This window comes from Myotis yumanensis, unplaced genomic scaffold (assembly GCF_028538775.1).
Source record: "Myotis yumanensis isolate MYYU_CA2020_CCGP unplaced genomic scaffold, mMyoYum1.0.hap1 SCAF_6, whole genome shotgun sequence".
NCBI classification, from domain to species: domain Eukaryota; kingdom Metazoa; phylum Chordata; class Mammalia; order Chiroptera; family Vespertilionidae; genus Myotis; species Myotis yumanensis.
The window spans coordinates 88726042-88753650 of NW_027223757.1; the positions used below are offsets into that span (position 1 = coordinate 88726042).

At 38.6% G+C, this 27609-nt stretch overlaps 1 protein-coding gene across 4 annotated transcripts in view; it reads left to right on the plus strand.

Moving 5' to 3' along the window:
• Positions 1-27609, plus strand: part of BTBD9 (BTB domain containing 9) — a 431208-nt gene that overhangs the window by 57199 nt on the left and 346400 nt on the right. For all 4 annotated transcript variants that reach the window (XM_070418646.1, XM_070418647.1, XM_070418645.1 and 1 more), the window contains exons 3-6: positions 2626-2989; positions 4011-4275; positions 11451-11670; positions 15579-15698. In XM_070418646.1, the coding sequence (XP_070274747.1) occupies positions 2626-2989; positions 4011-4275; positions 11451-11670; positions 15579-15698 (969 nt within the window). The remainder of the gene's footprint in view (positions 1-2625; positions 2990-4010; positions 4276-11450; positions 11671-15578; positions 15699-27609) is intronic.

A 27609-nucleotide genomic window follows, 5' to 3' on the forward strand; every position in this document is an offset into this window, starting at 1 on the left:
GATCAGCTGCCTCCTGCACACTCCCCACTGGGGATGTGCCCGAAACCCAGGTACATGCCCTTGACCGGAATAGAACCTGGGACCTTTCAGTCCGCAGGCTGACGCTCTATCCACTGAGCCAAACCGGTTTCGGCTATATCACAACTTTTTAATCACATTCCTATTGATGGACATTTTAAGATTTTTTTCAGTGTCTCCGTTGTTTCAGTATCTATTCTTATAAGTTTCTCTTTACAATCATGCTGTTTATATCTCTAGAGCTGAATCCTATAAGTGAGATTACTGAGTTGAGAGTATGCATCTTTTAGATTTAAAATGATAGTACTTAAATTACTTTCCAAAAAGGGGTGCCCATTTATACTCAAAGCAGTGCATGCGAGAACCTGTTTTTCCATTGCTTTTGCAGCACTGAATATTAACAGGTTTTTTAATTTGTCAGTCTAACAGGAAAGAATGGCACCTGGTTGTGTGTAGTTGTTTTTAACTGATTATATTTTTTCTATAGAGTTTTACTTTTTTGTTTTCTTCAGCTTTTCTACTAGGGAGATTTAAAAAAAATATATATATATATATACACATACACACACACATATATATATAATTGTGTAAGTATATATATATATGTGTGTGTGTGTATATATATTGTTGACAGGATTACAGATGTGTCCCATTTTTCCCCCTTTACCCCCTCCACTCAGCTCCTATCCGCTCCCCCCCCCCCCCCCCCAAGGTCTTCACCACTCTATTGCCTGTGTCCATGGGCTATGCATATAAGTATATTGTGCCAAGCCGGCACAGCCACGGGTGAACCTGAGAGGGGGTGGTGAAGGATTTAGAAAAGACAGAAAAGAGAATAAAGCTGGGCGCTAGGTGGGATGCTGTCCTCTCTGATGGAGAGGCAGTGCCATGGCCTGCAAGGTGAGTCTTTATTTTATAGCCAGATTCCACCAGGCAAAGTAAGGGCGTGGTTACAACGTTCTCGAAGGTTTCAAATCTACTCAATTATATGCACCTGATCAAGCTTTGTTTGCTTGCTGCACCTCCCGCAGCCCATATCACTCAGCCACGTGGGACCACAGGTTCAGACCATAAGGTCAAGCTTACAACTATACAGCCTTTGGCTATAATTGTGCTGGGACTTGCGTGTGACTTTACCATGAGAGGATTGTGCCCTCTCATTAGTCCCAGGCTTGAACCTGTCCAAACGCTGTAGCTGCTCTCCACAGTATATAAGTTCTTTGGTTTATCTCTCCTTGTCCCCCCACCCCTACATTGAGGTATGTCAGTCTGTTCCTGTACCTCCATGCTTCGGGTCTTATTTTGTTGGTCAATTCATTTTGTTTATTAGATTCCACAAATAAGTGAGATCATGTGATATTTATCTTTCTCAGTTTTTATTTCACTTAGCATAATATTTTCCGGGTCCATCCATGCTGTCCCAAAGGGTAAGAGGTCCCTCTTTTTTACAGCTGCAAAATATTCCATTGTGTAAATGTCCCACAGCTTTTTTACCCATTCATCTACTGATGGGCACTTGGGCTGTTTCCAAATCTTAGGAGTTTCAACTTTTTTGTTTTAATCCTCACCCGAGGATATTTTTTCCCATTGATTTTTAGAGAGAATGGAAGGGAGGGAGGGAGGAGGGGGAAAAAGAGAGAGAGAAGAGAGAGAAAAATCGATGTGAGAGAGACACATTGATTGGTTGCCTCCTGCATGGGCACGATCGGGACCAGGAATTGAGCCTGCAATCCAGGTATGTGCCCTTGACCTGGACTGGAGCCTGTGACATTTAGGTCTAGGACCAACATTCTAACCACTATAGAGTTTTACTTTTTAAACTGTTTTATTGGCCTTTAACATGTTTATATTGATTTCACTGTTCCTCTCAAAAGAGCATTTTTAGCCGAGACCGGTTTGGCTCAGTGGATAGAGCGTCGGCCTGCGGACTGAAGGGTCCCAGGTTCGATTCCGGTCAAGGGCATGTACCTGGGTTGCGGGCACTTCCCCAGTGGGAGATGTGCAGGAGGCAGCTGATCGGTGTTTCTCTCTCATCGATGTTTCTAACTCTCTATCCCTCTCCCTTCCTCTCTGTGAAAAATCAATAAAACATATTTAAAAAAAAAAAAAGCATTTTTAAAAAAAATGTATTTTTATTGATTTCAAAGAGGAAGGGAGAGGGAGAGAGAGAGAAACATCAATGATGAGAGAGAATCATTGATTGGCTGCCTCCTGCACATCCCCTACTGGGGATTGAGCCTGCAACCTAGGCATGTGCCCTTGACCGGAATCGAACCTGGGAACCTTCAGTCCGCAGGCTGACGTTCTATCCACAGAGCCAAACCAGCCAGGTCAAAAAGCATTTGTATCTGTCTATTTAATGACTGTCTTGAGCTTTCAGGATATTTCATTAGTTCCCTTATTTATAAAATTAATTCAAAATAGTTTTCAAGGTATTTCTCTTAGTTTCTTTAGAGAACTTCAAATGATTACTATGCACTTCTTTACCTGAATCTTTATGTCATTAAACAAATTTATGTTTGTATAATGTTGATACTTGTGACTTCATGATTTTGTAGCAAATCTTACTTGAGGTTTTTCTCGTGCATTTTTTTCTCTGACGTGCAGAGCATTGCTATACGGTGGAATGCGAGAATCTCAGCCAGAAGCAGAAATCCCCCTCCAGGACACCACTGCGGAAGCGTTCACGATGCTACTCAAGTACATCTACACTGGGCGGGCGACACTGACGGATGAGAAGGAGGAGGTGCTGCTGGACTTTCTGAGCCTGGCTCATAAATATGGATTTCCAGAGCTGGAGGATTCTACCTCTGAGTATCTCTGCACCATACTCAACATTCAGAATGTCTGTATGACTTTTGACGTTGCCAGTCTCTACTCACTGCCCAAGTTAACTTGCATGTGCTGCATGTTTATGGACAGAAATGCTCAGGAGGTGCTCTCAAGCGAAGGCTTCCTCTCTCTTTCTAAGGTATGTCATTGTCTGCAAGGAACTTACAGGCATGCATGGTCTTGTTTATATCTGTCCAGTAGAAATGCAGCAATGGACTACGAAAAAATAAAAGTCAAAGGTGTGGAAGAGGTTGTCTGTCTAGCCACCTGCCTGTGGCTACTGAGACTAGATCATATAAGAGAAGGACAGATTGCTTCTGTTTTCTTTTAGGTTCTTTTGGTAAATTCCAAGTACAAAAGAGACTGTGATGCGAGGTAGTTGTTTTCAATGTGGTCTTGCATACTGCTTTTTGAATTTGTATTTCTTTGATAAAGAGAATAATTCCATTATGAGAGGGAAAATTCATAAGGGAGATCAGATGTATTGCTGTATGTCTCTAAATCAGTTTTTTTTTCCTGGTTCAAAATTCACTATTAATGGTGTTTTATACTGAATAATAGCCGGAGTAAAACTTTTTTGCTCAAATCTTTCTCTGAACCTTGGTGGTTGTCTCTCTTTCCCCTTTCGGTGTTCCTCTTAGGACCTGAATCTTTTGAATGAGAACACTTACTAGTATTTGGAAAGTTACACATCTTGTTTTGAGTTTAAACTATGATTTTTATTACCCTACTTTATTTTTAGAGACAAGGTCTTTGAGGGCTGCACCAGTGTTGCTTGGGGTCAGTCTGAAAATCTGAGGACCAAAAATAATGATAGCGCAGTAATACTGTGAAAGAAAAGATTTTGAATTTTAAATGCTAGATGTATCTCTTGAAGAACATATATGGAAAGACAGCTCCTCACATTGATGTTTTTCTTCTTGTTTTATTAAAAGATGGATGCAGTTGTATAGGAAAGACTGGATGTTTGAGGTAGTGGTACAATATGCCTATAGGTATTCACCCTGCCATGTGCAAGAAAGTACATGGCATAGAATATGGAGAGAAGATGGTCAAAGAGAATTAATTGTTTACATATAACTGATACTTGCAGTTCTGTTGGATATTGCACATGGTTGAGCTCCATAATAACTGGAATTTGTTCTTGTTATCCTTTTCAGACAGCACTTTTAAACATCGTATTAAGAGATTCATTTGCGGCTCCCGAAAAAGATATCTTCCTAGCCTTGTTCAACTGGTGTAAGCACAATTTAAAGGAGAATCATGCAGAAATCATGCAGGCTGTGCGTTTGCCTCTGATGAGCCTCACCGAACTGCTCAACGTTGTGAGGCCTTCGGGACTGCTGTCTCCTGATGCCATTCTGGATGCTATTAAAGTTCGATCAGAGAGCCGGGATATGGACCTCAATTACAGAGGCATGCTCAGTAAGTACCTGTTCATTCTAATCTCACCAAAAGTTTTGTTTGCATCGTGTGACAGTCTCAGCTATGAAACTACAGTGCAAGTATATATGGGACATATGGGTCTAAGAACATATAGCTCTGCTCCCTATGGAGTGCCTTTCCCTGTAGTCCTCCTGAGATTGCATAGCCGTTGTAGATTCCCAAATAGGTATTTCTTGCCATCCTTGGACAAATTTTCCAGCTATTCCCTAGAGTGTAAGAAATAGATATTATCCTCAAAACTTTTTCTTCTTTCTCCAACAAATCAATGCTAACTACATGCTATGTACTTATTATTTTAGGCAGCATGAACATACAGATTCTAAATAACAATAATAATAGCTAAACATGTATGTAGCATTTCCAATACTTATGTGGTGTTTTTTCTTAATAAATAAAAACAATATATTGACTGTCTGCTGTGAATTGGAGTGAAAGGTAGTCGAGAAATCGTATGGTAGCTGCAGGGAACAGGTTTGGAGAGGTCCAGGAAGGGATTTGGAGGTGCTAGACAATAGTACTAGGTAAGGTGTGGGAGGATGGGAGGCGGAGGGTAACAAGATAAGTAATTTTATTTTATTGATTTAGAAAGAGGAAAGGAGGAAGAGAGGGAGAGGGGAAGAAGGGAGGAAAGGGGGGGGGGAGCAAGAGAGAGAAAGAGAGAGATTTGTTGTTCTACTTATTTATACATTCACTGGTTGATTTCCTGTATGTGCTCTGATTGGAACCTGCAACCTTGGCGTATTGGGATGATGCGCTAACCAACTGAGCTACTTGGCCAGGGCCTAATTTTAGACACTCTGAATTTTCATTGTTGGATCCCCTTACATAAACTCCTTTTTTCCTCTTCTTGCCCTAGTTTTGATTTGAGGTGCTGATAGAACCTGGTATCTGGGTTCGTTATAGGGCTAGGCTTCAGACATTGCTGCAGGAATATGGAAGTGCTCAGGACGTTTCACATAGTTACTGGTAGCTTGGAATTGATCAGCTGCTCCTATAGTTGTCAGAGCTGGGTTGTAATAAACCCATGAAATTACCATGAAAGGGAGTAATTCAACCAGTTGAGGGATACTTGGTTCTGGAATGACATATGCAATTATTCCTCTTTAATGTTAAGCTATTTATTTTGGAATAATTCAGTGGGAACCCAAGGAAGAGATTATACAAATGTTTGGGAATCTGTTATCTAACTTCTAAACTTGAGAAATGATTAAGTAGCGGTCTGTTTTTCTGACTTTTAAATTATATGACTAGTAAAATCAATAGTATAACTACTAAGGAAGCATATCACTTTCCCATCAGATTGTAAAAAATAAGTTATTTTCTAAGTAAATGTTATCCAAACAATTATATCATTATTTCTTTCAATAGATTTCTTTATTGTTAGGAAAAAAAGGGTCTAAAGTTTCAGAACTGTTCCTGAGATTATTGTTCTGGAACAATAGTTCTGCTTATTTTGAAATCATTGGACAACTTGTTTGTTTTTTTGTTCTTTCCTGGGTGTGGGTTCTTTGTCTTTGGGAACTTTTCATGAATTGTGGAGAGGTTCTTATCTTGAGACTAGGGATTAATATCATTTTTCTCATTTTTTTCTTTTAGTTCATTAATATTGGTTGCTGAGGGGTTTAATTCTTAGAGCTGCATACCTTGGAGGGTTTTTACCAAATTATAGTGCTTTTTACCCTCTTAAAAAAAAAAAAAAAGAGGACCCAAAGGATATTTTAACTCACCAGTGATGGTTAATCTTTCAGGGAAGCTGGTTTGGACTAATTTTGTACATATATAATGATGAGCATTTATCTATACTCTGGGGGAAAGGGAATTAACTTTTAATGATAATATTTTTTCCTTTAGGGTATTTAAGCTACTTGTACTCAGACCATTCTCTTAATGTTTAGTTTTGTCTTAGCTGTAGAGATACTTATTTCTGCCTTGAAAGTTAGTACTTTTTCTATTCAGACTAAGTTATACTTTGTTTTGCTTATCTCAGGTTTTAGACTTTGGGAAAGAGAACAGTAAATTCTTGTTTCTTCATGTTTATAGCAAGATTTATATTACAACTTCCATCCTCAGGATTTTTTTATTGAGTAAAAGTCACTCTGTTCATAGGACCGCTAAGTTATTGATTAATATATAAATGTGTGTGTGTTTAAATCTGTACATGTTGCCATGTACCTATTCCCACAGTTTCCAGTAACTCAGACTAATGGAGTTTGCAACTGTAATATTTTAGTTGTTGCTTTTTGGCCTAGACTCCTACTAGACTGAGCTTCTTGAGGACTGTAATTATATCTTTTCACTTGTTTCCCAGCACCTAGCATAGTGCTGAATAAATGAATGACAATGAATTCATCCCTTTCTTTTAAACTAGAATTTAAAATTTGTCTCACCTATCACATAAAGACAGCAATAACAAAAATGAGTCATTAATACTTTTGAAACTCTTTGACTTCTATTATTATTGTATCTTCCCAACTATAGTTTACAGTATTTTCATCTGTAAACTAGGGAGTTCACAAGTCATCTTTACTGAGTATTCCTCTGTGTGGTAGTTCAAATCTGATAGGAACTCTTATCTCTATTAAGTGGTGAGTTGCTAGAGGGCTGAGTCCAGCACAATGACCAGCACATAGAAGGCTGCGTAGGATTTTTTTTTTTCTTTAAATTAATAGGATTAAGGTCCTTTTCAGCTCTTATATGTTTCCACTAGAGGCCCAGTACATGAAATTCCTGCATGGGTAGGGTCCCTAGGCCTGGCCAGCGATCAGGGCCAATCTGGGCCTTCCGGCTGCCCGACAGGGCCTCCCTTCATTCCGCGCTGCCCTCTGGTGGTCAGCACATGTCATAGTGCACAATCGAAATCCTGGTCTCCCGGTTGAACTCCCGAAGGGACACTTTGCATATTAGCCTTTTATATATATATAGATTCTTCTTTTTTTTGAAATCTTCAGTTTTTTAAAAAAAATATTTTTATTGATTTCAGAGAGGAAGAGAAGGGAGAGAAAGATAGAAACATCAATGATGAGAATCATTGATTGGCTGCCTCCTAAACGCCCCCTAGTGGGGATTTAGCCCACAACCCATGCATGTGCCCTTGACTGGAATCCAACTGGGGACCCTTCAGTGCACAGGCCTACACTCTATCCACTGAGGCAAACCGGCTAGAGCTATCTGTTTCCATTCTTTGATCTTGATATGTAAAGTTACTGAGTGAAATTGATGCCCAAGCTGGAACCAAAGTGCTGATCAGACTTATGAGGCCAGTGTTCTTCAATAGAGTCTCCAACCTAGATTATTTTCTGTTTCTGTTTTGTGATGTTTAAGGACCACTGTTGTGCCTTGTGGAAAGGAGGAGGCCTGCAGAGAGTGGAGATAAAGGAAAAGTTAAGATGAGACAGGAGTTGTCAAGAAAGTCATATGTGATGATATACTTGTTGGGAGGGAGGGTTCATCATTCTTCAGGGAGTAGAAGATGATTTAGGGAACAGAATCTGGAAAAGAGATTGCAGTCTGCAGAGAGCTGAGTGTGAATCCAAATGATCCATCAGGGGTGAGCAATGGCCTCAGCCTAGATGTAACAGAGAGTTCAATAAAGGATGGTTAAGAATGTAGGAGGGAAAGAAAAACAAAGTCAAATAACCCAGCACCACTCAGATTTTGGCATTATGTAGCTAGGGGCAGGTCCTGCTCCATTTCTCCTTAGTTTTTCTTTCTAGTAATTGGCTTGTTTCTGCCTAGCTGTGAAACTTCAAAACTTAACTTTTCCCCTAAATGCTTATAAAATGCATAAAAAATGACAAATGTAAAGAAAACTATTATTGTTATCTACTAACTCCTTTAATCTCTCACCCCGTATTTTTGAGAGCTTTTTTTCTCTACTGATAGACAAATATAAATAATAAGAATATTTATGGTTTGAATTATTTTATTATGATTTGGATTTTCTCATGTTTACCTTTTGTGTTAAATTTATCATTTAGCCATAGGTTTTGTATTTTTATCCTGTGAGGTACTCTGATTATAGTTACCATGAGAGAATTGCCACTGTAAATGTTGCCTGTTTTGAAATGAAAGATACTTTTGGGAATCTATATCAAAAACAGTTAGAAAAGTTCTCAAGCACTCTTGAAATAAACTTCAAAAGACAACTTAGACTTCTGGTAGAAGTTTCATTTCAATTTTAGACCTTTCATCACAGTCCCTTGAAACTCTTGTGCCTAGTATGTTATTCCTAGCTTGATAAGTGAAGAAGCTTATGTTTAGAGAAAATCAAAGGGTAATGCAGTTTCTGAATCTGAAAGCTCGAGTTCCCCCTTTTGTTGTCTTGGCCCTGACTAGTGGTGTCAGAACTGGAGGAGGTGGTTTCAGTGGTCGGTAGCAACAGACTTTGGACCCACCTCTCATGCCCAGCAATAAGGGATTATTCAGGTTTCTTCTTATCAACTAGTTGCACATCATTGATATTTGAAAGCACAAATTTGAAACTTTTGTTTGTTTGCTTGCTTTATAAAGTGCTTCATCTCTAGATTGGAGGCGTCAGGATGCAGGCCTTTCTGTCTAGTTCACTGAGCTGGTCCTAGACGCTCACATGGTATGGGATACAGAACAAGTCCACAGTAAATATTTTGTGACTCATCAGACTCTATACTTATACAGTACTTTAGCATGTACTATACAGTACTTGTAGCATGACCTTCACAGTAATCTTGTGGGCGGTTGGGCAAAGTGTTATTTTTAGATGAGAAAACAGATTCACAGAGACCAAGTGGTTTCAGGTAGAGCCTGAGTCTCAAGGTTAGGTTTTCTCACTTTCTCTAACTTTTAAAAATATATCATACTATCTGTTTCTTTCCTCTGGGCTTAGGTCACCTTAGAGGGAAGGGGTTAGAAAGAGGGGATAAGTATGTCCTTCCCATCAAAAACTGTTCATGAAGGAGGTATCAGAGCAGGGCCCCTGAAGACAGACCGCCTGGTTCTCATTGCGGCTCTAATACTGGCCAGCCGTGTGACCTCGGTCAAGAAAGTCCATTTAAACTCCTGCCCACACTTCCCCATCTGCAAAATGGATGTAGTAGTAATATTACACTTCAAAGGATTTTGATGAGAATTAAGTCAAAGGAATTAATAAGGTTTGTTAAAGAAATGAAAAATAAATATGAAGAATATGTATGATTACCATGAGCTAATAGAATTTAAGAAGTTATAAATCTGAGGCACTTAAGCTTCTGGTGGTAAGAAGTTGAATGGGACTAGGTTTTGTTTGTTTTGTGTCTGAGTTGCCTTAGTCTTTGCAAGTTAACTAAACCCATCCCAATTGCATTCCATTGCACTTAGTGTCTCCCAGAGTCATTCTCTTACCTGTCTTCATTTGAAAAAAATTTTTAAACTCCACATTTTCCAAGTGAGCTGCAATAATGAATTACCCCCTTTCCCTAAGAGCCTAATTATGGATCATACTTGAGTCTATTCAAATCACATAGCCCAGATGTATACATACTATGAGGCTTCACTATTTACTAGTATTTACTGTGTGTAAACTTGCTTAGTTCTCTTATTGTTGCTTTAAAAATTATGGCTCATAATAACAATAGCAGTCTTTTCTTAGAGTTTACTGTGTGCTTTGCAAACATCATCTCATTTAATCCTTGAAACAAAAACAAAAAATGGAAACACCTGGGGGATAGATACTGCCCTATGGAGAAATTTAAGTTCAGAGAAGGTAACTTTCCCAAAGTGATACACTCGGTTAAAGGTGGAGTCCCACTATTTAAACTCTGACTTTGAAGCTCAAGCTCTTGATGTCTACTTTATGCTGCCTCAGGTCTCTCCATGGAGAGTGTCGGTTTTAGAATGTTAGTTCCTGGAGTATGGGTTCCAGATCTGTGAAGCAAAGTGTGCATAGAGGACTTCAGAGTCTCAAGGACAGTGGACACTTAATAAGTAAATCTACTGTTGGAAAAGGGAGAGTGTTTAATTATAACCACAATACTGACTTTGATGACAGACTATCTGAATTTTCATTTTTAAAAATACTCAAGTGAAAAAAAATATCTTGTTTTAGATATATTTTTGTTTTTCAGTTAGATTGATGGATTTAGCTCATCCATGTATGACCAATAGCTCTGTTGTATTGGAACCTCTCTTTTTCTGTTATTTATTGAGATGTCTGACTTGTCTGCTCTGCTTTATACATTGTGCTCTGTCCAGATGGCAGGTATAGGGTCATCTTAGATCAAGCATTTCAAACTCAAAGGCTAACACGGGCCAAATAAACAGGTTTAAGTTTATGTGGGCTGCAAAAGAACAAAAGCTTCAATTTTCATAGAAAATAGGTTTATTTCAATAGAGACATGCTGAATACAAAAGGCTGAAATAAATGAGTAATCGTTAACAAAATAATAGAACATTTTAATAAAAATTAATATTTTTCTTGAACATTAACTTACCAGATACTAAATAACTGCACAAATTAATAAGTGTAACACAAATAAACCTATTTTTCTTGTTCTCCAAAAGCGAAATATTTCCTGTTGTGCACACCGAGTCAGTACAAGACTAATGGCATGGCAATCGCTGCTAAAATATTCGCTGCTACTATTAGTGGAGAGAAATGGTGCACCTGTGCGTAAGGCGCATACGGGAAATGAAAGCAACACGATTATAGTCATCGGTCATTAGCGAATGTTGTAGTTTGTTGTTAATAATTATGTATAACAGGACATTGTAAAAATTAAGTTAGGAAATTTTTATTAAAACGTTTCTTACATACCTTTATATTGGCTGGGCCACAAAAAATATTCGTTGTGGGTCTCGAGTTTGACATGCTTGTCTAACATGCTGTTTTTGTCTAGTACATATTAAATTGAAACTGCTAATAGAAGGAACTCAGCAGAGCTGATTGTTTGTGGTAGTACATGTGTTTTTTTAGTATTATCAACTTTTTCTTAATAACATTAGTTCCAAGCAGTTTGTGGCTGTGATGGAGCCATTAAATTTAATCCTCATAGACATTGCATATCTTCTATTTTCATAAGCTTGTCTCTGCCATTTTAAATTAAATATACATACTAGAATTCTAGGATTTGCTTTTTCCCCCAAGTTATAGAGTAATTTCATAACTAACCATTAACCTTGCTTTTTTGTATTTTTAACTGTAGTACCAGAAGAAAACATTGCAACTATGAAGTATGGAGCCCAGGTTGTAAAGGGGGAGCTGAAATCTGCCTTACTAGATGGTGACACTCAAAATTATGATTTGGACCATGGATTTTCCAGGCATCCAATTGATGATGACTGCCGTTCAGGCATTGAGATTAAGCTAGGTCAGCCGTCCATTATCAATCACATACGGATACTCCTGTGGGACCGAGATAGCCGGTGAGTCTGTCTGAGTTGGAGAGAAACAAATGTTGTGTTTGAGTGAGATGACCTAACTGTGTGGTCATCTGCTTTGGTTTTACAGATTTGATGATTTATTTCTTTGTGATCACTTGGCTATTTCTCTTAAAGTTTTGTTCTGAGGAAAGAATTAAAGGGTTTATTCCTTTACCCCCTCCCCTTTTTTTTTTGCTTTTTCTGCTTATCAAAGTAATGAATATGGTTTTTTTGTGGAAAACATAAAACATAGAAAATCACAAAGAAATAAAAATTGCTAGTGATCTCACCACCCATTATTAATCTGTATATATCTAATTAGTGTTTTTGTTATGCATAGTATCTCTCACACATACACAAAACAGAAACCAGTGAAACCATATAGTTTTACAAAATATAGATTAGATGTGTAAAAAGCTAACTTCACTTAAAAAATATATATACATATACATATACATATACATATACACATATACATATATATATATATATTAGAGGCCTGTTGCACGAAGAGATTTGTGCAATAGGCCTTCCCTTCTCCTGGCTGCCAGCACCGGTTTTCCTCCGGCACCCGGGATCCAGGCCTTCGCTCTGGCCGGAGCCGCCTTCCATCTTCCGTCCACTCCAGTTGGCTTTCCTCCTGAGAGTGCAGGACTGAGCTCCCAGGCCGGGAAGGTAGAAGGAGAAGGCACACCTAACTTCCGTCCCCCGTCTTCGCGGCCCCGGCTGGAGCCACCTTCCATCTTCCGTCTTCGCGGCTCCAGCTCACCTTCAGTCTTCGCTCTGCCGCTTGGAGCCTATGTATGCAAATTAACCGCCAACAAAGATGGCTGATTAGCCAATGGGAGGCATAGCGAAGGTACAGTCAATTACCCTGTTTGTCTATTATTAGATTAGATATAATTTTATTGATTTCAGAGAGGAAGTTAGAGGGAGAGAGAGAGAGAGAGAAACATCAGTGATGAGAGAATCATGGATCCGCTACCTCCTGCTTGCTCCCTACTGGGAATCGAGCCTCCAACCCCGGGCATGTGCCCTGACTGGGAATCGAACTGTGATCTCCTGGTTCATAGGTCAACATTCAACCACTGAACCACACTGGCTGGGTTAACTTCACTTTTTAATGAATACATTGTGAATATTCTCTCCTTTAAAAATATTCCCCTAAAATGTCACTTTTATGGTTATCTGGTATTCTACCCTATGCGTTTCCCATTACTTATTTACTTGATTCTGTACTTTCGGATGTTAGAACAATAAATGCATTTTATCGTATAGATGAAAAAAAAGTTTTTTAGTGTGTGGATAAATATCATCTTCAAAAGAAAAGAAATTTGTGAAGAAAATTTGGTAGACTCTAGCCTAAGGATCCACCCAGTTTGGCAATAGCTTCAAGGTTCTGTCTTCCATCTAGCCTTTCTGATACCTTTACCCACTGTGGTTTCTAAGGTTCAGCCATGATGGCCAAAGTTCCAGAGCAGTATGGGTGACCAAGACCTGAACTGTCTCTCTCATTGCCACTTATCATTAACCTAAACCCTAAATTCCAGAAAACTGATGTGCAGAGAGTCTCTTAGGCCCTACTCATGCCTCTTTGAGTCTGGGCATGAAGGGCTTAATAGTATTGGTGATGGTACCCTGCAAATCTTTTTAACTTCTTAAATATATTTTTTATTGATTTTAGAGAGGAAGGGAGTGAGAGAGTGAGAAAGATAGAAACATTAATAATGAGAGAGAATCATTGATCAGCTGCCTCCTGCATGTCCTGCACTGGGGATTGAGCTCGCCAACCTGGCATGTGCCCTGATTGGGAATTGAACCGTCACCTTCTGGTTCATAGGTCGACGCTCAACCACTGAGCCATCCCGGCTGGGCTACCCTGCAAATCTTGCATGTTAGTTCATTTCTCTCGTTAGCACCATTGGCCACCATCCTGGCCTTTTAGGCCGTTTGAGCCAAGAATGAGGGAAGCTTTATGAAGTGGGAGTCAGCATCTCCTATACATGGGTCTTTGAGGTCCCAAAGTTATCTCTATCTGTTTTTTTAAATTAAGAATATTTCTGATACATATCATGTTGGATATAACATCGTGTTTAGTTGGCAAAATGGAGGTAATTCACATGTCATTTCTAAGTTTAATAATAGTATAATAATAATAACATAGCACTTTCATTACTGTTATGTAGTATGCACTGTTATAAAAGCTTTACATATTCTTATTAGTAATGAAATTAGTATAAAAATAATAAAACGTGAGTATGCTAAAACTGAAAGTAGTTATCATTGTTTCCATGATGTTAAATATTCATAGGCCACTTGGTTTTACTATTTGTGTCACATTCACGGGGGACTTAAGTTTACCACATAGCCATTCTTTTCTCACAGAAGTTGTTATCATTCTAAGCAAAGGTGAAAAATTCAGAATCTTAACCAAAAATGATTCTGACATGTGTTGTAAAATTATATCCTGCATTTCTGATAACCCAGAGAGGTTCAATAAAAGGTTATAACCAGTTTGAGACTGAGCGATAAAATGAATGGGAGGGAGAGGACAGCAGAAAATGAGGGATGACAAAATAAGCTGACCTTTTCTGGTCACAACTGTTGGTTGCAGGCTGACATTTATGGTCACCTAAATCTTCTCAGATTGTTCCTGTTGATATTACAGAACAAGTAATAACTGCATCTCAAATTTAAATTTGGCTCATGACAGGGGAATATAGATTTGTTCAATCTGGGACTAGCATGCAGTGGTTCGGTGTAGCTGACTAAGGGAGGGTGATAGGCTATTTTCATTACTGCCAGGTTATTAGCTGCCAAATTTTAAGTTGTACCCAAAAGAAGCATGTATTATCTCTTCACCCAGGTCATTTATTTTTCTGCTGGCTGCACGTATGTGTGGGATGGTAGGAGGCTGGGAGGGAGTGGAGGATCAGCTGGCCTCTGTGGAGAAACACTCCAGTTGGCTTTCCTCCTGAGAGTGCAGGACTGAGCTCCCAGGCCAGGAAGGTAGAAGGAGAAGGCACACCTAACTTCTATGTTCTGTCCTGTCTTTGTCACGGCCTTATTACTCTGCTAATATGGTGTGAGCAGGCCATCCTGGCTCTGTTTGAAAAGGAACAAATGTCTTCCATGCCTATGTGTCAAGCACTGTGCTAGAGTCTGGGTATATGGAAATACATATGGCATGATCTTTGTTCTTAAGCAGCTTGTGATCTACTAAAGTAGACATACATGCTGAGAGAGAATTTTAGTACATTGTGGTGAATGCTATAATAGGGGATCTATATAGATTTCATCATTATCCACATTTGATTATTATGTAGAAAATGTAATTTGTGAAGATTGTGTTTTTTTGTGACTGTTAATGTTTTATTAAAGTACTAGAGCCCTGGTGCACAGATTCATGCACCCATGGGATCCCTTGGCCTGGCCTGCAGGAATCAGTCTGACATCCCCCGAGGGGTCCCGGGTTGCGAGAGGGCGTAAGCCAGGCCGAGGGACCCCACTGGAGCACGAATCCATGCACCAGGCCTCTAGTATGCATAGAAAATACTTTGTTAATCTCTTCCTGTTCTCCCCCCTTCCCCTCCCCCCTTTCCTCTGAGATTCATTAGTCTGTTCCATGTTCCATGCCTGTGTGTTGAGCATCTATCCACGGTGGTCAATGTGTATCATAGCTACCAGTCTCACGGTCACTTAGGCTTTTCTATATATAGATAACTCTGTATTGTTATTTTATTTATTTTATTGTTTAATTTTTAATTTAATTTTTAAAAATTTTATCTTTATTGTTGAAAGTATTATAGACATCTCCCTTCCCCCCCCATTGACCTCTCCATCTGCTCTTGCCCTTTGTATTGTTATTTTAATATGGTCCTTTTTTCTGCCTTTTTCCTTTTGACTCATAGGTCTTATTCATACTTCATTGAAGTGTCCATGGATGAACTTGATTGGATCAGAGTGATTGATCATTCACAGTATCTGTGTCGTTCTTGGCAAAAGTTATATTTTCCAGCCCGTGTCTGCAGGTTAGTTCTCATGTATAATAAATGATTTTATTGTTTATTCAAGGAGATTTGGGCTTTGACAAGAAACAGATTACATTTTTGGTCTTATAGAAGAGTTTTTTTAGATTATCAGCTGACAAATACATCCCAACAAAACCTTAGAGAAACTATGGAAAATTAGGCATTTAATATTTAGAGTGTGCTGTGGAACTGTTTATCCAAAGTATTTTGTACTGTTTTTATGTAGTAGACATATAAAGGAATATGAAGGGACAGGAACACTGAGGAGTGGAAATACTTTCTGAACTGCATGCTTTACCTTGAAAGCAGTTATTGTTAGGCGGTACATTCTTCCCATAGAAGCCATGAGAGTGTTTCTGGAGACTTCTCTGGCAGTCCTCAGGGCACAAGGAGATTTTTTGATGCCATTGTGCATATTCTGAATGTCTTGTGTTCTTTTTCTAGGTCATTGAATATCCATGGCATTTGACAGAGTCAGTGTTTCTAGTGGGGCTGGGCTTGGGCAAGGGAGGCTCAGCTGGTGGGGCTCCAGGCTCCCAACCTCCCTTCCTCAGAGCACCGTAGCTTGTATTGTTGTGATGTGTTGCAGTCCATGTTAGTTTGTCTTAAAAAGTACTGATAAATTACTGTCCTAATATTTCATATTCTTTCTTTAGGTATAAGCCGTATTTTAAACTTTTAAAAATGAAATTCTGTAAAACCTAAAAGAATAATGAAATTGGGAGTTGAGAAAAGCGGTTAAAGGTTTCCCAACTTGTGTTGTTTCTGTTATAATTTTCCCCTTGGAAATTGCCTTCAGATATTCTTTACCTTAGAGTCAAAGGATCAAAGGCAGGTTCATTTGGTGTGGTGAGGCAAGAGAAGGGAAGGGATATCAAAGGTGTAAACTAGGGAGAATGTGGAGCTGACCCCTTACCCAATTCCCTCCTCACTCTCACCTGTAACCTCGATTGACCTTCCATTGTGGCTGATTCAGAGCAGGTGGATGCCCCACAGCACTTATTCTCCTGGTCTGAAGACACTCTTATACTTATTAAACTCATGATCTGTCAACATCAGGCTGAATTCTCACTTCCACCACAGGAACTCACGAAACCTTTCAGCCTCTGGTATAGTGAAGAAAGTTGCCTACATTTTTTTTTTTTTATTATAGTATGACCAGACACAATATTGTTATCCAGGGATCCTCTTGTGTGAAAATGAAGAAAATCAATTTCATTTCCCCAAAGGGGGACTAAAGTGTCTAAGATCTGGCAGTTGCTCTTTTATCAGAGGAGTTTTGAATGGATTAAAATGAGAAGGACAAGAAATTGAGTGAAGATTCTATATCTCAGAGCTGCCTAGGGATACTTTGAGAGTGACAGAGGGGCCCTGACGTGGGGGACATGATCGAGTCTGCATCGACTCAGTTTATTACTATTGTATTGGATTAAAAAATAAGCAGTATAACAGCCAAAGCGTCTGATGTGCACCGAAGGACCATGTGCTTGTATTTAATTTGAAATTGTAGGAACATGACTCCCAGAACAAATCATGGTGAATATAAAACCAGTCATGACAGAGTCTGTGTACTTTACCCATCTTAAAACATGCCCTCAGTTATGGTCTCTGGCTTTTAGAAAATATACTTTTCTTTATTTATCAATGGGCATTATTTATACTCCCCTTTCCTTACTTTGTCTCTCCTGGGTGGCCTTGCCTTTGTTGGTGTAGCTTTTATACGTGTAGAGCCTGGCCATATTCGTGATGCTAGTTTTTGTCTTCGTATAGCTGGCTCCCAACTCTGGTCAAGAAAAACTGAGACAAAGTGGTTTAGAGAAAGTGTTAACAAGAAAAGGAAGGAACCTTGATATTATATTTGTTTAAAAATTTTAATATATTTATAATTACTTTAACATATTATGTTAATTACTAAATTCCGTGATAAACTCTGCCTTTTGTAATGTTTGGAATTTTGGTAGTATTTAAAAATGAACCTAAGAATAAGTCCCTATTGATTATTCAAGGATGTCTTATACTTGGTGCTTCTTATCTTCACAGTCATTTATTGACTACCTAAACAGTGTGCTAAATACACTTCTTTTAGCGTCACTAGGCACATATAAATTCTTTATTTCTTTAGCATATCAGTATTCTGTTTGCATTATGTCAGTTAAAATGCTCATTTGTAACATTTGCATGTCACCTTTATTCTTCAGTGCCCTTCATATGTTTGTCTTGCCTCTGATACTAAAATTACAAGCTTTTGGAATTGAGTATACATTCTAATCTTTTAGTATTCTTACACAGTACTCAGGTTATGACCTTGTGTGCAGTAGGTACTCTATAAATGTTACCACAGGATTTATGGGGTCAGGGCACTGACTGGGTAATGAAGAGAGATTGCTTTAACGTTGATATGTATATATTTTCATTGGTACTTTTAATCCATGTGTTTGTTAAAATGCACATCACGGCTGGAAAACTCTCTGGAGTGGTAAGTGGTTTTGTACTGTTTGCAAAGGCTACTTTCTGTTTTTTTCTTTAGAAAACTGAATTTTGAGTTTAATCCCAGAAGCTATGAGTGTCATGTATTGATGAAAGAGTACATCAAATATATTCACAAAAGGAGAGGTGCTCTGTGAACTGGGGAGTGTGAGATTACCCAGCCCTCTCTGTATCCAGGCTGGACTGCATGCAAATTAGCATTTTGTAGTAGAAAAACCATGGGTTGTGGAGTTAGAGCTCTTCTCAAATTCTGGTTTCATCTAATACTGGCATTGTGATCTTAGAAAAGTTGTGCCTTTCTGAGCACTCGTTTCTATACCAGTAAAAAAAAAAAAAAAATCAGGAATAGCCCTGGTCAGTGATTCTCAGTGGTTAGAGTGTCAGCCTGTGCACTAAAGTGTCTCAGGTTTGATTTCCTGTCAAGGGCATGTACCTGGGTTTCCGGTTTGATCCCCAGCCGTGGTTGGGGCACATTCGGGAGGTAACCAATCATGTGTCTCTCACATCAATGTTTCTCTCCCTCTCTCTCTCTCCCTCCTCCTCCTCCCCTTTCTCCTCCCGTCCATTCCACTCTCTCTAAAATAAAAATCAATGGAAAAAATATCCTCAGGTGAGGATTAAGAACAAAACACACACACACACACACACACACACACCAGGAATAGCCACACCCTTTATGGGGTCTGTTGTGGAGGGTTAGATGGCATAGCACGTATATGAGTACTGAGCACAGTGCCTGGCCCAAAATAGGCTCAGTAAATAGTTGTTTTTATTACTAATTTTTAAAAAGTTATTTTTCTCATTTCTAAGACTCTCAACTGGTGTTTGACCTTTAGAGAAAGGAACCATCCCTACCATCCTCTTTGGCCACGGTGGCTCTCACTGCAAGGAAATTTTTCCTTACCTCAGGAGCCTAATTGGTTCAGCACTTTTCTATTGCCAGTCCATGTTTAGTAATCCAAAACATACATTAAATGGGTCTCTTTATCTGTTTTAAAAAATTATATCAATCTTTTTTTTTTTTTAATCTTCACCCGAGGACATATTTTTATTGGTTTCAGAGAGAGAGGAGAGGAGGGAGAGAGAAACATTGACGTGAAAGAGAAACATTGATCAATTGCCTCCCATATGCACCCCAACAGGGGTTTGAACCTGCAGCTTGGGTATGTACCCTAACCAGGAATCAAACCTACGACTTTTCAGTGTATGGGACAATGCTCTAACCAACTGAGCCACACTGGCCAGGGCGGGTTTTTAACTTCATAACCTGCCCATTTGTATGTTTCCAGCAGTTTTCAAATATTTTGGTTTTGGTAAAGCATTTCTTATTCTGATAAAATATGTATAACATAAAATTTTCTATCCATATATTTTGTGGAATGTAATTCAGTCTGTAGTTCACCTCACCAAGGTAGTAGACGTTATCTAGTGACAAAGCCAGAGTTATGGTTTCAGCCATAACAGTGAATGGAGGGAAATTAACTGCTCTGTCTTCCTTGGTCTTTTTTAGGTACTCATTTGGCTACGCACTGCTGTATGTAGCCAAAAACTTAAACTAATAACTACCCACCCCACCGACCCCCAATTGGAGGTGCAGAAAAGTGACTTGTCAGTTTCGTTAGAATTTTTCATATATACTCAGAACCATGTAATGTCTTATCAGCTTTCTCTTTCTCAGGAAAAGGCAATTTCTGCTTTACCCATAAATTCTCTAACCTTCAAATTGTCTTCTTGGCTATCTAGTAAGCTCTCGTCAAGTACTCCCATAGCTTTCTTAGATGATGGAGTCTAGGACCAAACAAAAACACTAATAAGGAATGGCAAATATTGAGTACCCTGGGGGGTTTTACATTTTTTTCTGGTTGTCTCTCAACATGACACTGGTAATTTGGCAGCCGTATAATGTTGCTGAAATATGAGAAGACTCGAAACATAGGTGTGAAGGGTAGAGATAGATTTCAGAGCCTGTATATGGCTGGTAGGTGGAATTACAAAAAAAGTGATCTTGGTATAAAACCGGTGAGTTGAGGGAGAGGAACAGCAGGCCTAAAAACAAGGTCCTCAAGGAGTTACCTGTTGAGAGAGGGAAGAAAAGAGTAGATGGCAGACACGTTTGCTGCAGGGCTGCGGGTTAGAGGAGAGCCAGGAGGAGCACAGCTTACTGAAGACAAGGCCAGCAGGGGGGTCGAGAAGATGCAGCTTCATAATTAGAACATGGCATGGGGGGATGCCCAGGGAACACAAAACTGGACTTTCTTCTTTCTTTCCTTCTGTTTTTAATTCTCAAAGTGGAAGTGTCTTTTCTATGACATTTTAATTATAAAATTAAAATGTAGTACATATTTTAAAAATTGATAAAACTTGCTATCTGATAAGGCCATACCCAGTTTCCACCAATAGCACATAAAAACGCCTCTGCTCCGAAACTGCACCAGTGCAGGCATCATCAACGTTTTGCCAATATGATTTATGATTTGTCAAAAAAGGTCTTACTTTAATTTGGATTTCTTTTATCGGTGAAGTGGAATATCTTTTATTCTTGGCCATTTGTTATTTCTCATTTATGAAAAGTCTACTTTTATCTTCTGCATATTTTACTTCTTGCTGGTGAGAACTTAATATGGGTGTATAGATATATGTTATGTATAATGTCATATATATGTGTATACATATATACATATATGTGTATATGTATGTATGACATTATCCTCTTGCCTGTCATGTTTTACAGTTTATTAGGGTTTTTTTTTTGTGTTTTATTGGTACCCTTTGCCATATAGAATTTTACTTTTTAAAAAACGTGGCTGGTGCTGGTCAATGGTTAGAGAGTTGACCCATGCACCAAAGGGTCTCAAGTTCGAATTCCAGTCAAGGGCATGTACCTGGGTTGCAGGTTCATTCCTGGCCCTGGCTGGGGCATATGGGGGAGGCAACCAATGGATATCCCTCTCTTGCATCTATGTATCTTCCTCCCTCCCTCCCTCCTTCCCTCCCTCCCTCCCTCCCTCCTTCCCTCCGTCACTCCTTCTCACTCTCTTTAAAAAAAAAAAATCAATTGGAAAAATATCCTCTGGTAAGGATTAACCAAAAACAAAGGGTGATCAAATCTGTCAGTCATTTTTATGATTTTCATTGGTCTGATATCATGTTTAGAAAGTTGTTCCTCACTTCCAACATTAAAGAATTCTATATTTTTATAAATATTTTTCTACTACTTGTTATTTTTATATGTAAATATTTAATCCGGCTAGAATATTTTTTGTGTGTATATTTTTGGGCAGAGATAGTCAGTTGGCTAAGACTGTTAATCATTCCTTACCACACTAACGTGAGTAGCCATATTCATCATGTACTAAGTTCTAGCATGTATTCTGCTCTGTTCCATTGATTTTGTTGACTGTTGCTCAAAGTGTTTTAATTATTGTAGTTTCCCTTCCTTCTTTTTTTTCTTTTCTTACAATTAGAAATTATAATGTGACAAATGTGTCATGGAAAAAAGAAAGGGTGTTATAGAGCATCTGTCTGCCTGTCTTCTGGTCTCAGTGGTCACATTAGAGGACATAAATGATGACAAACATCTCACTAGAATGGTTCTGCTCTCATTTATAAGAAGAAATTTAGGTGTGATTCACCAGCTAAGGAACTAGATTTTTCTTCACTTATACATCTGTTTATTTATTCACCACTCACTCATTTCACAAATAAGTTCCTAGTTTATATTTGCATTATATTTGATACTGAGGCCATGGCACTGAAGAGGACTACCGAGGTTTCTGCCCTCAGGGAATTTGGAAGAAACGGATAAACTAATAGTAAGAACACTTCACATAATTATGAGTGTTGTGAAGATGGTATTGTGATAGTGACCAGGGTCAAGGGGTACAGGGTGGTTATTTTAAATAGGTGTTCATGGAGAGGTGGTTTTGCTCACCTGGGGATATGTTTAGAGAGAGGAAGGGAGGGAAGGAGGGAGGGAGGGAGGGAGGGAGAGAGAGAGAGAGAGAGAGAGAGAGAGAGAGAGAGAGAGAACACATAGGTATGTGCCCTGAGCAGGAATCAAACCCCGCACCAAATTTGCGCAGGACTACACTCCAACCAACTGAGCCACCTGGCCAGGGCGAGAAGTGGTTGTTTTAAGCCGAGATGAAGTGAGTGATATTCCCTGGTCATTATTTCAGATATTTAGGTTTTCTTTGGTGTACCTTTAATATTTTTCAGGGATATCTGGTGTACTGTAAGAGGCCTCATTAGATGAATACTAAAGCTGTACTGTTTTTGGTATTGGGCACTTCAATCTCTTTTATTGCTACCATATATTTCAGGTCCCTCCTCATCCCTGCCATCATTAGATGCAGCATAACTTTTTTTTTTTTTACCCGTCTTCATTAAATTATAGTACCTACACAGTGCTATAGATCTACAAGACATAAAATAAATGAGAAAAATAAACTTTGCTATTGATGACAACATTCTTTCTCTACCATATTAACATTGTACAAAAGCATGTGTGTCTTTTTTCTCCTCCCCCTGCCCCATAACTGGGCACTGATATATTCGTTTTCTTTAAAAGGCAGGCATTTTTACATTACTCAGTGGTTTACTAGGATGCTTTAGCTTTAGAATCACAGCTAGAATTATGCTGAGCCTTTACTTTCTTTATATGATTGACATCTTCAGAATTCAAGAAATAGCTTATTCAGGTGTAAGTAAAAAAAAAAAACAGTTTTAAAAAGTAACCATTTTAGCTTATACTTAGTTTGAATTGTCTTTGTACCTACAACTTTGATACCATAATTGAACTGGTACAGAAAATGAAAAGCAGAATGTAGCCACATGGTGTCACTATATCATTACAATTTTACTTGGGGCCAAAGAGAGGCTGAAATTGCCTTTTTTATAAAACCATATTTAAATATAAATTGTTCTGAAGTCTGTGGTTTGTGAAATAACATGTGACACTGTTTGTACCATTTAAGCCTTTCTACTCATGGAGCATTAATTATGCCCGAAGTCCGTAGGTGTACATTCAGTGCCAGCCCGCCCTTGACTTGCCATGTGTACTGTATAGCGGATATGTGGCTGCTGTAATACAGTTATTCAGTTTCATGCAAATACTTAAAAAAATCTACCTTCAGAATTTTGAAATAAACATGAGTAACTCAAAGGAGACAGATCCATTAGATATTTTTAAGGAATTGGAAAGCAAAAGAAAGGAGGAATGAGGAAGAGAGAGAGGGCTATTGGACCTCAGGAGAGAGAGAGAGAGAGGAAGGAAACAGTGTAACACTTACTGGCATCTGCTATGGGCCGGACACATATTGTTACCTTATATAATTCTTATAATAGCTCTAGGAGAAAAATACCACTAACTACCTTATTTTTACAAATGAGGACATTGAGCTCTAGAGAAGCTAAATTTGCAGGTCTGTCTGAATACACAGTTCACACCACAGTCTTACATTGCCTATGCAGGATATGAGATTAAAAAAATAGCTCTGCTTTGGAGTAGGAGGAAACTCAGAGCTCCGAAGAAGCCCCCACTGCCTCTTTGGCAGGAGCAGTTTCCAGGAATGCTGAGAGAAGGCCTGTGTGGCCATCCTCTGCTCATGCTGGTTGCAGCCGTCCAGAAGACCAGGATACTAATGCTGAGGATGATGAGGGTGATGATGAACAATTGAGGAAGTTTTTCTCTTTAAAATGCTCCAAAGGGAGTGTAGCAATCTTTTATCTAGGTCTGTTTTGTCAGTTTGTCAGTAGAGCTTTGAATTTTCTTGCCCCTTAGTTTCCCATAAGATCATTTTTAGATTTTATCATTACAGTGAACCTGATGTTCTTAACTCCTGGTTTTGCTTCAGCTGTGTTTAGAAACAAATTTCATATTATTATAAAATTTCTCTTCACAAGATCTCTTAATCTTGAATTGCTTTTTTAAAATTTATTGATTTGAGAAAGAGAGAGAAGCAGAAACATTAATTTGTTGTTCCACTTATTTATGCATTCATTGGTTTAGTCTTGTATGTGCCCTGTCTGGGGATCGAACCACAACTTTGGAATATAGGGATGATACCCTAATCAACTGAGCTGCCCAGCCAGGGCCTGCTTCTTTAGAGGAATTTTCTATTTATTATTTTCACCTAGAATCCTCTTATTAGGTCCCCCCCTCAAAAAAAAAATCCACTGTGTTTTGTATTCAGTAAGACCTTTGAAACATGGGTTTGTGCTTAAGTTATTCAGTCAAATCCAGGGTTTTTGTTTTATTATATTTTGTTTAAAGGATAATAATAGCCCAGCTGGTGTGGTTTAGTGGTTGAGCATCGACCCATGAACCACGAGGTCACAGTTGGATTCCTGGTCAGGGCACATGCCTGGGTTGTGGGCTTGACCCCTTGTGGTGGGCTTATAGGAGGCAGCTGATCGATGATTCTCTCTCATCATTGATGTTTCTATCTCTCTCTCCCTCTCCCTTCTTTGAAATCAATAAAAACATATTTACCAAAAAAATAAAATAATAATAACATGTTGAGATTCTTTTGTGTGTAGTGGAAGAATTAGAACATGAGAAAATAGAACAGGTTTGCCCTTTTGCTTTTTATTTTATAGTTTTAGAACATAAATTAGTGTCTTTCAATAAGCCGACTGCATGAGATGAGGTTAGTAACACTAATGATCAGTTGTTATTACCACAGATAACTGTTTGTTTTTCATTCTGGAAGAGCAAGAACTGTATTTGGTGGTGCTAACAGTTGCTTCCTAAACAGTTATATCCAGGATTAACTTCTGATACTGCCTCCCTAGTTGACCATCAAACATCCTTTTTCTCATGCCTTTCCTTTCCTAAATGTTACTCAGTTATTTATAGGATTTATTCATTTAGACATTTGTTCAATAAGCATTTATTAACACCTGCTATATTGTAGGCACTTAGTTTAGTTGCCAGGCATAAAAGGATGAACAAGACAGTTGCTGCTCTCATGATACAATAGTAGTGATAACCTTCTAAAGATTGATAAAGTAAATTATGATAGGCGTAATAATAAGTGTATGTATATATAGAGGGAGAGAGAGAGAGAGAGAGGACATGTACCTAGGAGCAGCATAGTTATGGGGGACCCTATTGAAGAGAGATTTTGAGCCGAGTCTTAAAGGACCAAGGGATTGAGCAGGCAAAATAAAGGAGAAAGGATGTGCGGTATGTGCAGGACATTTGCTGAAGGTAGAATTTGCACTGGATTTGACCAAATCTAAACTTCGCTCAAAGCTCTCCACCAACAGGTCTTTTTGCTTCTCTAGCTCATCTTTGATTCTTACTTAAAAGCCCTGTTTTGTCTCACTAGTCAATCACATCTATTTACTTGCTCATACCTCCTACCTATGTCCCTAAGCTCAGAGACTACATAAATGATAGTCCTTCCCTCTTTATGTGATCTTGTACAATTGTTTCTGGGTATCTGGGATTTGGTTTTAGTTAAAGCTATGTTTTTTTTTTGTAAACCTTTAACAAGATTAGAAGATTCCCTGTGAAGAGCTATAAATTAGGTTAATTTGCACAAATGTTATTCAGAGAATAGTAAAAATTCCTAAGAAGTGAAGAAAAAGTCCCTCTTTTAGAACCAGGATTTGAGTCCGTGTGTCTTTTGCTTAGAAAAATAATACATTTGTATAGGCACTTCATTATTGGATGGGTACATGCTGTGTGTAAGGAATTTAACAGTAGTGTATAACTACTGATACAGTTTTCCTGTTGGAGATCTCCTTTTGGAATCTTGTTTTGAGACTTCAGCTCTCCCACCTCTTGATTATGGAACTTAGGAAATCCTGAACCAGGAAGCCAGGTACTAAACTCCTGGGCAATAGAATACAAAGCCACCTGGGGCGCTAGGCTCCTTAATAAGAGCCAGGGGCCTTCAGCAGAGGGGACAGAAACAAAGGTGAGCTATGGGGCTGGGAGTAGGAACCTGGGAGTTAATGGAAATGGTTGGAAGACTTTCCAGGACCTTCAACACGGCTGCGGGGAGAGTAAGAACATGTCAGTGGAGTAAAGCTTCCCCGACTTTTCACTTTGGAAGATCAAGAAGAGGGAATGACAGCTAAATCCTGGAGGTCAAAAATACAAACAGACTTGGACACAGATTTATTTGTGAATTGCATAGTTATTTTCCAGTCCTGTTTACTTTGGAAATGGTAATCTAAAGAAGGTATTGGTTAAGTAGTTGATATTCACTTAGTGAAGAGTTAGACCTTTATATACTTAAATTGTATCCCACACTGCCTAGCAGTGATTGCTTTGACCTTTCATAGCATTTTTAGCTTGAATCATCCACTTTAGCCATTAATTACATACTATATCTTGTACACCTCTCTAATTATTTTGTGGTTCCTGGATCTTTTTTTTGATAGTAGTTGCACATAAGGTAGCTTGTTGAATCTCTTTAGCCCTCTACTATCTCTCAATGCAGGTGCCTGGATAATAATTGATTTTTCCGGAAAAAATCCTTTTGACACTGTTATTTTCTTCCCCAGTGTTAGAAGGAGATACCAGGAAATAAGAAGATTTTATAATATTTCTTTCCACAGAAAATATGCTTAAAGAGAACTGTATGTACAAGTCCTGTGGTTAATAAAATCATTAGAGCTTTCTCAGTGATCATATGATCATATAAACAGTACAAGTTCCCTAGGTCAGTGTTCCTTCTGTGGATACAAGGTTAGCTCAGAGGAGAGTGGACCAGAAATGAAGCCAGATTGCCTGGCAGCTGCCAGAAATTCTGGGCAGAGTGCCAGGCTTGGTTCACCTTCTAAAAATTCATCTCCCAGAATGAAAATAGAGGGCTCGATCTTTGCAAGGAGTGGTAGTAGGATGAGCTCTTGGACTTCCTTAGGCCCGAAGTGCTTTATTGATGCAAGGAAAGGGGGGGAACAGATTACTGTGGACCAGTGGCTTTGACCTCATTTAAGAGTTGTAATATTTTCTTTAGCAGCTTACTTTATTATATTTCAAATTATAATTTCATAAGTTAATAATTGTTCTTTCAATTAATGTGGGTCATATATACATATGAATATGTTCTGCCTGATAGGAAGCTGTAGGTTTAATTTCTAATAGTCATAGAAATTCTATGCACATTATGAAGCTATTAGGATGTAACAGCTGTTTTAGTTCATTTCACCCTGCAAAAGAAATGTGATATAGACTAAAATGATCAGTAATTATGTATTTTGAAAGCTAAACCGCCAGTTATAGAAAGTGCTAATTTACACATTAGATACTGATAAAATACAGGATGCTATGAGTTTCAAAGTTAGTGTTATCTTCTGCCTAAGACTATGAAAGAGAATCTGTGCCAAAAGACATTTTCTCTCTTTGAAGTCCTCGCTTGCATTGCCTATTGTAATTTTGAAGTTGCAAATCAACAGATATGAAGAA